Source organism: Caretta caretta, chromosome 5, assembly GCF_965140235.1.
Source record: "Caretta caretta isolate rCarCar2 chromosome 5, rCarCar1.hap1, whole genome shotgun sequence".
Classification (NCBI taxonomy): Eukaryota; Metazoa; Chordata; order Testudines; family Cheloniidae; genus Caretta; species Caretta caretta.
The window spans coordinates 72,511,564-72,523,930 of NC_134210.1; the positions used below are offsets into that span (position 1 = coordinate 72,511,564).

Below are 12,367 nucleotides of genomic sequence, written 5' to 3' on the forward strand. Positions count from 1 at the left end.
AGGACCGACCCTTGGGGCACTCCACTTGATACCGGCTGCCAACTAGACATGGAGCCATTGATCACTACCCGTTGAGCCCGACAATCTAGCCAGCTTTCGATCCACCTTATAGTCCATTCATCCAGCCCATACTTTTTTAACTTGCTGGCAAGAATACCGTGGGAGACCGTGTCAAAAGCTTTGCTAAAGTCAAGGAACAACACGTCCACCGCTTTCCCCTCATCCAGAGAGCCAGTTATCTCGTCATAGAAGGCAATTAGATTAGTCAGGCATGACTTGCCCTTGGTGAATCCATGCTGACTGTTCCTGATCACTTTCCTCTCATGTAAGTGCTTCAGGATTGTTTCCTTGAGGACCTGCTCCATGATTTTTCCAGGGACTGAGGTGAGGCTGACTGGTCTGTAGTTCCCAGGATCCTGCTTCTTCCTTTTTAAAAGATTGGCACTACATTAGCCTTTTTCCAGTCATCCGGGACCTCCCCCGATTGCCATGAGTTTTCAAAGATAATGGCCAATGGCTCTGCAGTCACATCCGCCAACTCCTTTCGCACTCTCAGATGCAGTGCATCCAGCCCCATGGACTTGTGCTCGTCCAGCTTTTCTAAATAGTCCAGAACCACTTCTTTCTTCACAGAGGGCTGGTCAGCTCCTCCCCATGCTGTGCTGCCCAGTGCAGCAGTCTGGAAGCTGACCTGGTTCGTGAAGACAGAGGCAAAAAAAGCATTGAATACATTAGCTTTTTCCACATCCTCTGTCACTAGACTGACTGCCCCATTCAGTAAGGGGCCCACACTTTCCTTGACTTTGTTCTTGTTGCTAACATACCTGAAGAAACCCTTCTTGTTACTCTTACCTTCTCTTGCTAGCTGCACCTCCAGGTGTGATTTGGCCTTCCTGATTTCACTCCTGCATGCCCGAGCAATATCTTTATACTCTTCCCTGGTCATTTGTCCAATCTTCCACTTCTTGTAAGCCTCTTTTTTATGTTTAAGATCAGCAAGGATTTCACTGTTAAGCCAAGCTGGTCGCCTGCCATATTTACTGTTCTTTCTACACATCGGGATGGTTTGTCCCTGTAACCTCAATAAGGATTCTTTAAAATACAGCCAGCTCTCCTAGACTCCTTCCCCCCCTATGTTATTCTCCCAGAGGATGCTGCCCATCAGTTCCCTGTGGTTGTCAAAATCTGCTTTTCTGAAGTCCAGGGTCCGTATTCTGCTGCTCTCCTTTCTTCCCTGTGTCAGGATCCTGAACTCAACCATCTCATGGTCACTGTCTCCCAGGTTCCCATCCACTTTTGCTTCCCCTACTAATTCTTCCTGGTTTGTGAGAAGCAGGTCAAGAAGAGCTCTGCCCCTAGTTGGTTCCTCCAGCACTTGCACCAGGAAATCGTCCCCTACACTTTCCAAAAACTTCTTGGATTGTCTGTGCACCGCTGTATTGCTCTCCCAGCAGATATCAGGGTGGTTGAAGTCTGCCATGAGAACCAGGGCCTGCTATCTAGTAACTTCCGTTGGTTTCTGGAAGAAAGCCTCATCCACCTCACCCCCCTGATACGGTGGTCTATAGCAGACTCCCACCACAACATCACCCTTGTTGCTCACGCTTCTAAACTTAATGCAAAGACACTCAGGTTTTTCTGCAGTTTCATACCGGAGCTCTGAGCAGTCATACTGCTTTCTTACATACAGTGCAACTCCCCCACCTTTTCTGCCCTGCCTGTCCTTCCTGAACAGTTTATATTCATCCATGACAGTACTCCAGTCATGTGAGTTATCCCACCAAGTCTCTTTTATTCCAATCACATCATAATTCCTTGACTGTGCCAGGACTTCCAGTTCTCCCTGCTTGTTTCCCAGGCTTCTTGCATTTGTGTATAGGCACTTGAGATAACTTGCTGTGTCTCCTCCTTTCTTAGTATGAGGCAGGAGCCCTCCCCTTTCGCGTTCTCCTGCTCGTGCTTCCTCCCGGTATCCCATATCCCCACTTACCTCAGGGCTTTTGTCTCCTTCCCCCAGTCAACGTAGTTTAAAGCCCTCCTCACTAGGTTAGACAGCCTGCTTCCAAAGATGCTCTTCCCTCTCTTCGTTAGGTGAAGCCTGTCTCTGCCTAGCACTCTTCCTTCTTGGAACACCATCCCATGGTCAAAGACTCCAAAGCCGCCTCTCTGACACCACCTGCGTAGCCATTCGTTGACTTCCACAATTCAACAGTCTCTACCCAGGCCTTATTTGCACTGTAAGAAACAAAAGAAAATGTATTTTTCAATTCACCTAATACAAGTACTGTAGTGCAGTCCCTTTATCATGAAAGTTGAACTTACAAATGTAGAATTATGTACAAAAAAAAACTGCATTCAAAAATAAAATAATGTAAAACTTCAGAGCCTACAAATCCACTCAGTTCTACTTCTTATTCAGCCAATCGCTCAAACAAGCTTGTTACATTAGTGGGAGATAATGCTGCCCACTTCTTTTTTTACAGTGTCACCTGAAAGTGAGAACAGGCATTCGCATGGCATTGTTGTAGCTGGCATTGCAATATTTTTACGTGCCAGAGATGCTTAAAAGTCATATGCCTCTTCATGCTTCGACCACCATTCCAGAGGACACGTGTCCATGCTGATGACGGGTTCTGCTCAATAACTATCCAAACAGTGCAGACTGACACATGTTCATTTTCATCATCTGAGTCAGATGGCACCAACAGGAGGTTGATTTTGATGGTTTGGGTTCCGTAGGTACCGCATTGGAGTGTTGCTCTTTTGACTTCTGAAAGCATGTTCCACATCTCGTTCCTCTCAGATTTTTGGAGGGCACTTCAGATTCTTAAACCTTGCGTCAAGTCCTGTTGCTATCTTTAGAAATCTCACATTGTTATCTTCTTTGCGTTTTGTGAAATCTGCAGCAAAAGTGTTCTTAAAATGAAGAACATGTGCTGAGTCGTCGTCTGAGACTACTATAACATGAAATATATGGCAGAATGTGGGTAAAATAGAGCTGGAGACATACAATTCTCCCCCAAAGAGTACAGTCACAAATTTAATTAATACATTCTTTTTTTAACAAGTGTCATCAGCATGGAAGCATGTCCTCTGGAATGATGGCCAAAGCATGAAGGGGCATACAAATGTTTAGCATATCTGGTATGAAAATAGCTTGCAATGCCAGCTACAAAAGTCCCATGCAAACGCCTGTTCTCACTTTCAGGTGACATTGTAAACAAGAAGAGGGCAGCATTGTCTCCCGTAAATGTAAACATACTTGTTTGTCTTAGCAATTGGCTGAATGAGAAGTAGGACTGAGTGAACTTGTAGGCTCTAAAGTTTTACATTATTTTGTTTTTGAGTGCAGTTACGTAACAAAAAATCTACATTTATAAAAGTTGCACTTTCACGATAAAGAGATTGCACTAAAGTACTTATGAGATTAATTGAAAAATACTGTTTCTTTTTTTTATCATTTTTATACTGCAAATATTTGTAATAAAAATAATATAAAGTGAGAGGTATACATTTTGTATTCTGTGTTGTAATTGAAATCAATATATTTGAAAATGTAGAATAACATCCAAAAATATGTAATAAATTTCAATTGGTATTCTATTTAACAATGCAATTAAAACTGCAATTAATTTTTTGAGTTAATCACATGAGTTAACTGTGATTAATTGACAGCCCTAATTATATACATTTACATGTATGATATATTTGTGTACGGTTGAAAACCTCTGTGTAGTCTGATTATTTTTTTTAATGAAGCTTCATGTATAGTGAAGTTTGTTCTGTGGAAAAAATATTTCTTCCCTTCAGGCAAATAAATAAAATATATGGCACATGACAATAAATAACATTGTATTAAAAGATTAGAAAAGTAAATTTTAAATTTGGCTCTAAAATTATCATTTAAAACTATATGAATGCCCTAGGGAAAAGAATTCCAACACATTCCAATATCCTGGAGTTAGGATAAATCTGAGATACACTGAAGAAACAGAATTGAAGAGAGGCCAAAGTGTATGTGCAACGTATGAGATGGAATGTAAACCTAAATTTGGCAAATATAAAGTTTTGAGATACATCTCAAGCAAGTACAGGTTGTTATTTTTTAGTTTTTTATAATGTGTAAATAGGCAAATTATATTCCAAATTTCTGCCCAGTGCCATATTTTTAAAAAGCTATATGTTAAAATGCTAAAATCAGGAGCCTAGGACATATCTGTCCACAGAAATACCCAGTGAAGTTTGTGGGATAGGGAACTTCTCCAGGATCTCCTTAATAATGTGGTATGGGGCGGTTATCCCATCAAGAAGCAAGGTTTGTTTCTATCTTCCACCATGCTTAATGCTTCAGGGTTCCACCCAGAACCCAGAGGTCCTGGGGGATCCACCAAAGGCTGGGACCCTTGATGCCGACTGTAGGTTATCCCTAGTTCAACACTCAGTACCCTGATTTACTCTAATCCTGGACATGCAAAACTTCCCTTGTATACCCCATTATCCCTCTTCAAGGATTTATTTTCCCTAGTAGAAGGGGATGTGTCAAGGCTGAATCCCCACTCTGGCACTTCAAGTGCAGAAGGTGGAGGCCCACAAGGATTTTAAAAATTAATACTTGCCACTCCAGGCTTGTATTACACTCCCAAGGTTACAACTTTTCTCTGACCTTGGCTTAGTAAACGCTGCCACCACCCAAATGCAAAAAAAGCTCTTGAACCCAGGAAGGAGCACTTGGGAATTCCTCCCTGTGGGGTACCCTCAAGTCCTTTCAGCCCCCTCTGGGGAAGAGCTGAGAAAGAAACAAAGGAAATTAGCTATTGCCACCAGCTAATTAAACAACATATGCACAAACCTCTTAGGACACCAAAAATCCAATTCTGTTCTTAAAAAAGGTAAATTTTATTAAAAACAAAAGGGAAGAAAATGCATCTGGAACTTAGGCTTTTGCTAGATTTTAAAGGAGCAATTCCAAAAATTAAGCACCCAAAATAGCTTTCTTGGGGGTTCAGCTTAAAGGTTACAAGCAAAACAAAAGTATCTGGAGTCAGTACACAGGAGATCCACAAGCCAAAATAAAGAAATAAACCTGATTGTGTCTATTTAAACATTCCCTGTCCAATGATTTTTTCTTGGTATGGAAGATTAATTTTCATACCTGGTTCAAGTCTTACACAGCATTCCTGCTTATAGCATTGCTGCTCCGTATCTCCTTCTCTGAAGAATAACAGACAAAGTGGAAGGTTTTTTTCCATTTTAAAAAGTTCTAGCCTTCCCATTGGCTCTTTTTTGGTTGGGTGCCCACTCCTTTTCTTTTACCTGTGGGCTTGGTAACCCTTTACAGGTAAAGCAAGCAGAGAACAGCCACCGAGAGGTACTTTATAGCTAACTGGCTGGCTGGGCGTTCATAAAAGGGACCTACCGCCACCCCCTTTCATTCATTACATGATGCATCCTAGAAGGAGCTGACTGAGGAGATAGCTGAGCCATTAGCGATTATCTTTGAAAAGTCATGGAAGACAGGAGAGATTCCAGAAGACTGGAAAAGGGCAAATATAGTGCCAATCTATAAAAAGGGAAATAAGGACATCCCAGAGAATTACAGACCTGTCATCTTAACTTCTGTACCCGGAAAGATAATGGAGCAAATAATTAAGCAATCAATTTGCAGACATCTAGAAGATAAGGTGATAAGTAACAATCATTACGGATGTGTCAAAAACAAATAGTGTCAAACCAACCTGACAGCTTTCTTTCAGGATAACAAGCCTTGTGGATAAGGGGGAAGTGGTAGACGTGATGTATCTTGACTTTTTAGTAAAGTTTTTGATAATGTCTCGCATGACCTTCTCATAAACAAACTAGGGAAATGCAACCTAGATGGAGCTACTATAAGATGGATGCAAAGCTGGTTGGAAAACTGTTCCCAGAGAGTAATCATCTGTGGTTCACAGTCATACTGGAAATGCATAATGAGTGGGGTCCTGCAGGGATCAGTTCTGGGTCCGGTTCCGTTCAACATCTTCATCAGTGGTTTAGATAATGGGATACGGCGTACACTTATAAAGTTTGTGGATGATAGCAAGATGGGAGGGGTTGCAAGTGCTTTGGAGGATGGGATTAAAATTCAAAATGATCTGGACAAACTGGAGAAACGGTCTGAAGTAAATACAATGAAATTCAGTAAGGACAAATGCAAAATACTCCATTTAGAAAGGAACAATCAGTTGTACACATACAAAATGGGAAATGACTGACTAGGAAGGAGTACTGCAGAAAGGGATCTGGAGGTCATAGTGGACCACAAACTAAATATGAGTCAACAGTGTAACGCTGTTGCAAAAAAAAGTGAACATCCTTCTCGGATGTATTAGGAGGAGTGTCGTAAGCAAGACACAAGAAGTAAAGGAATTGGCGGCTGTGATTGCAGAGCCATTGGCCATTATCTTTGAAAACTCGTGGCGAACGGGGGAAGTCCCAGATGACTGGAAAAAGGCTAATGTAGTGCCAATCTTTAAAAAAGGGAAGAAGGAGGATCCTGGGAACTACAGGCCAGTCAGCCTCACCTCAGTCGCTGGAAAAATCATGGAGCAGGTCCTCAAGGAATCAATCCTGAAGCACTTACATGAGAGGAAAGTGATCAGGAACAGTCAGCATGGATTCACCAAGGGAAGGTCATGCCTGACTAATCTAATCGCCTTCTATGATGAGATTACTGGTTCTGTGGATGAAGGGAAAGCAGTGGATGTATTGTTTCTTGACTTTAGCAAAGCTTTTGACACGGTCTCCCACAGTATTCTTGTCAGCAAGTTAAGGAAGTACGGGCTGGATGAATGCACTATAAGGTGGGTAGAAAGTTGGCTAGATTGTCGGGCTCAACGGGTAGTGATCAATGGCTCCATGTCTAGTTGGCAGCCAGTATCAAGTGGAGTGCCCCAAGGGTCGGTCCTGGGGCCGGTTTTGTTCAATATCTTCATAAATGATCTGGAGGATGGTGTGGATTGCACCCTCAGCAAATTTGCGGATGATACTAAACTGGGAGGAGTGGCTGGAGGGCAGGGATAGGATACAGAGGGACCTAAACAAATTGGAGGATTGGGCCAAAAGAAATCTGATGAGGTTCAGTAAGGACAAGTGCAGGGTCCTGCACTTAGGACGGAAGAACCCAATGTACAGCTACAGACTAGGGACCGAATGGCTAGGCAGCAGTTCTGCGGAAAAGGACCTAGGGGTGACAGTGGACGAGAAGCTGGATATGAGTCAGCAGTGTGCCCTTGTTGCCAAGAAGGCCAATGGCATTTTGGGATGTATAAGTAGGGGCATAGCGAGCAGATCGAGGGACGTGATCGTTCCCCTCTATTCGACATTGGTGAGGCCTCATCTGGAGTACTGTGTCTAGTTTTGGGCCCCACACTACAAGAAGGATGTGGATAAATTGGAGAGAGTCCAGCGAAGGGCAACAAAAATGATTAGGGGTCTGGAACACATGACTTATGAGGAGAGGCTGAGGGAACTGGGATTGTTTAGTCTGCAGAAGAGAAGAATGAGAGGGGATTTGATAGCTGCTTTCAACTACCTGAGAGGTGGTTCCAGAGAGGGTGGTTCTAGACTATTCTCAGTGGTAGAAGAGGACAGGACAAGGAGTAATGGTCTCAAGTTGCAGTGGGGGAGGTTTAGGTTGGATATTAGGAAAAACTTCTTCACTAGGAGGGTGGTGAAACACTGGAATGCATTACCTTGGGAGGTGGTAGAATCTCCTTCCTGAGAAGTTTTTAAGGTCAGGCTTGACAAAGCCCTGGCTGGGATGATTTAATTGGGGATTGGTCCTGCTTTGAGCAGGGGATTGGACTAGATGACCTCCTGAGGTCCCTTCCAACCCTGATATTCTATGATTCTAATTCTTCCGCTCTACTCAGTGTTGATTAGGCCTCAACTGGGGTATTGTGTCCAGTTCTGGGCACCACATTTTAGGAAGGATGTGGACAAATTGTCCAGAGAAGAGCGACAGAAATGATTAAAGTTCTAGAAAACATGACCTATGAGGGAAGATTGAAAAAATTGGGTTTGTTTAGTCTGGAAAAGAGAAGACTGAGAGGGGACATGATAACTTAACTGTTTTCAAGTATGTAAAAGAGGAGGAAGAAAAGCAATGGGCTTAAATTGCAGCAAGATAGGTTTAGGTTAGACATTAAGAAAAACTTCCTGTCAGGGTGAAATAAATTGCCTAGGGAGGTTGTGGAATTTCTATCATTGGAGATTTTAAAGACCAGGTTAGACAAACATCTGTCAGGAGTGGTCTAGATAATACTTAGTCCTGCCATGAGTGTAAGGGACTGGACTAGATGACATCTTGAGGTCCCTTCCAGTTCTATGATTCTATGATTAAATTGATTTTTCTTGCAGGCTTTTATTTTTTGTCTATTAATTTTCAAAAGAACAGTACTTTTAAGTCTACATGAAGATGTTTAAAACTAGACTTGCTTGATGCCCTAGACAATATGCTGTTTGGGACCACCTGTAGCTTTATTAATGGATTGGTGATTGACTAATCCATAACCAATATTAATCAATCTTTTAGAGCACAGTGGTCAATAAATGTTCAGTCACTTGAGAGCTACTGCATTAGGAATATTGGCATCATTATCATTAGAATAAGAGTCCCTAGAAGCACATGAGAAACCATTGCAATTTATCAACAAATCCACTAAGCAGATAAACAATCCCGCAACCATTGAAATACAATAACAGACAGACAGATTGTGTAAAGGGTTGAGCCCTATGACTGGCATTACTCACATCTCGCAGGTCCTGCTGGGGGACCATGGAGTGGCAGTCATTATCTTCCTCCTCCTCCTCCTGTGGTTGTCATCCTGGCTCTCCCCCGTGGCACCCTTCCCCCCCACTCCTCTTCCCCTGGCACAGAGGATGGGAAACACCTTTTTATCCTGAGTTATGCATATGCCTGCTAAGGTTCATGCATATGCATAAGGGTTCCAACTCCTTTTCTCTTATCCATACTTCCACACCCCACTAATTTAGGAATGCCCCATTTCTTATTGGCTGTCTCCTTAGTTTCCCTCATTCTCATTAACATCTCTGTCAGAAAGTTACCATAGCAACTAGAGGTTATTACAGAATCCCCCAAAATGTTACTGTTTGGCATCTTGTGGTATTAACTGGCACATTGCAGCATATTTTCAGGTCTGTTGCTTCATAGTTTCCAGAACATCAGCACGTACCCCATCTTTTACTTTAATATTACCCTTTACTGGTACAAGGTTACTTTAGTCTTGCCAAACTGTTTCATGCCTACGGCCTTGTGCGACTAAGCTGATTATATCACAGGCCTGTAGGCCCCATGTTACAGCATTAATTAATACTTATATTTCACCTCTAGACCCCAAATCTACTTAATATGTTTTATTCTTGGGGTATGAGCTTGATAATCTACTGCATCTAACAATACTGTAGTAAAAGTACCTGTATTAGCAGTGGTTGATTAATATGTACATAGAGGTTTTTTTTTCATACTTAGAAAGCTTGCAGAATAAATAAGTCTTCTAGTGGTATGCTGATTTACATATTTTGGTGTCTGAATCCTCCTTGCATGTTGTGGTGTGGTCTTTTGTTTAGACAGCTTACGTGATTTACAGGAAAAAAGCTAGCCATTGGATACTAGTATGTATCCTTGTTGATAACCAATAAAATTTTATTTTAGGCCCAGTGTTCAGTTTTTGTCTAGATTTATGAAGTACCAGTATGGAATTAATTGTTCTGCATTTGTTCAGGATAGTTTTTATCCAGAATTGCTTGCTAAAATGTCTTTTCCGTGTTTGGATTCCAGTTCTCCTTGCAAACAGACATGACAAGAAGGCAGTTAGAATATGAAGCGAGGCAAATCAGAGCTGCCATGGAAGAACAATTAGGTACTTGTCAGGACATGGAGAAGCGGGCACAGGTAATGTAATTTTTTTTTAAACTATGTTTTACTTTTTAAAGTTAAACTGAATAGAATGGGTTATCCTTTTGATTTTCTTAAATTATTGGTGATTGTGTCTTTGAACGTTTATGAACATAGCAGTGTCTTAGAGTTTTTCCACGTAGAGAACTTTTTAAATATTAAAATGGGTATCAAAACATGTATTGTACAAAATCCCTGCCCTCTACAGTAAATGAACAAATATCCCTCTACTGGATTAGTAGAAGACTTAGGAGCAGTTTTGAGAATTTATGAGGTAGAAAATCCCTCCAAAAGGGGAGTATTTTTAAATATTGGTTAATGAGTATTATAACTGTAATTTTAAATAACATGTGTCTGAAACTGCATTTTTTTCTATTCTGCTATACTGTCTTCTTTTAGTTTGCATTATTGAGTTTAAAATAAAATCCCACTGCTTTTGTTAAACTTTGTCACCAAAGTACATATATAAAGGGCTAATCATTAAGTCCAGATGAACCAACAAAAATATACTCGTACTCATAAACTCATATTCCCATAAATCCCTGTTTGCTCCAGCAAAGGGTTGTTTTGCCTTCATGAATGCATACATAATTTTGCAAGCAGACTGTTTCATCCATATTTGAAAATAGAACCCAAAATGGAGCTGTGTGTCAAGAGAAATGGAAATTATCAATTGCTGACTGCTGATGCAGACTACTGTCACTGTGTCAATGTTGGATAACCTCGATAATTCATTACCACCAGTTCCAAAGCATTTACGTAAATAACTCAGCAGAATTGCATGCTTTCTTGTGACTGAAAGTTTTATCAAAACGAATTAATCAAAGTAATATACTCTTCAATCTTCATTTTCTTCATTGAACTCTCACTTTAATACAAAATAAATATGAAGTAATTTTAATTAGTCAATTGTCTAATTATTTTTAAGAAGATTTTTCATAATGAAACAGGTAAACAAACTAGTGGGACTTTCCCGGTATCCCTGGTTTATGTAAAATTCATTTTTGGCAGCATAATCTGTAGTTTCTCATTTTAAGACTCACTCTTTCAGGTGTGTAGATTAAGGCAGTAGGAGAAAGCAATGTTGAACCACCAGCAGAAGTGTTAAATGTAGTCCTTTATTATGAACACTTTGGTATGGTGAAGTAAGATGAGTGGGAACTGTAGCCTGGATGCCCAGCTTTTATGGGCACTCAAAAGAGCTGCTTCTGTTGTTTGAAGTAGGAGTAACGGATATATTTAAAATGGCACACCCTATCTGGTCACTGGTTTTAACCTTTAAACACTCTGCCTCTCTCTTCTCTCCCTCCACTCCCCAACTGTAGCTTTATTACTTTGAAAGGATGTTATCTCTAAGTAGCTACCTCCTTATATGTTCTGTTTTCTGCTAGGAATTAACATAGGTAGATCTTTGTTCATGAAACCCTTTAAAAATGTTCACTGTCCTGTTGATTGTAATCAAAGCACCATCCCTATATTTCTACAAAATTCAGAAAAAGAAGGGAAGATATGTGTGTGTGCAAGAAAACTATAACTTTCTTCTGAACATGACCTCTAGCTCATCCTGGATTTTTCATATCAAGGGTAGAAATTATGATATTAAAAATAGATAAAAGCTAACTGGCTTTCCTAGGAGTAAACTGACATGTTGATAGTGAACTCTATGTAGATTAGTTCACCATAGTGTTCAAGTAATATAAACTAGGCTATTCAAACTTGCAAATGCAATGAACTCATACATTCTGCAGCTTTCATTCTGCTCCATGGTTTTCTAAGCTTTTAATGTCTTCTGTCAGAATGTATATCTGACACTAAACATTTCACATGTAAAACGTAAGCTTGTGGAAAAAGAAACAATTTAGCCATATAAAAATGTGAAAACAATTAAAAGAGCCATATTAGAAAGGAGGTTAGCCATTTAAATAGTTGTTAAGGAAGTTATAATAAACTGACTTGGTCCACTTCCTAGAGTTCATAACTTCATGTGGAGATTAGAATTGACAAAAAGAGAAAACAGATTTAACCTGTTTTGTTTAACTTGACCCTTTGAACAATTCTGTAATACTGCTGCTGTTAATAGAGAGAGGTCAAAACTAGAACCATGGATTTTAACTCTTTAAGATTTTGGAGAGATTAAAAGTTAAAAATTTTAATCCTGCCCTTACAAATTTTGTTTCTACTTGAATTAAAAATGAGAAGGCTCTTATTTGTCCTGAACATATAATCATAGAAATGTAACCCTGGAAAGGACTTTGAGAGGTGATCTAGTCCAGTGTTTTCAAACTTTTTTTCCTCGCGACCTAGTTGAAGAAAATTGTGGATGCCCGCCACCCAACGTAACTCTAGTTAAAAGATATAATTTTCATAAAATCATAATAATGCAATACATTCCAGCTTTAACCCACTTTACAT

At 40.3% G+C, this 12,367-nt stretch overlaps 1 protein-coding gene across 8 annotated transcripts in view; it reads left to right on the forward strand.

The window, feature by feature from the left end:
- Nucleotides 1-12,367, forward strand: part of APC (APC regulator of Wnt signaling pathway) — a 202,977-nt gene that overhangs the window by 114,923 nt on the left and 75,687 nt on the right. For all 8 annotated transcript variants that reach the window (XM_048849761.2, XM_048849763.2, XM_048849769.2 and 5 more), the window contains one exon: nucleotides 9,839-9,952. In XM_048849761.2, coding sequence (XP_048705718.1) covers nucleotides 9,839-9,952 — 114 coding nt within the window. The remainder of the gene's footprint in view (nucleotides 1-9,838; nucleotides 9,953-12,367) is intronic.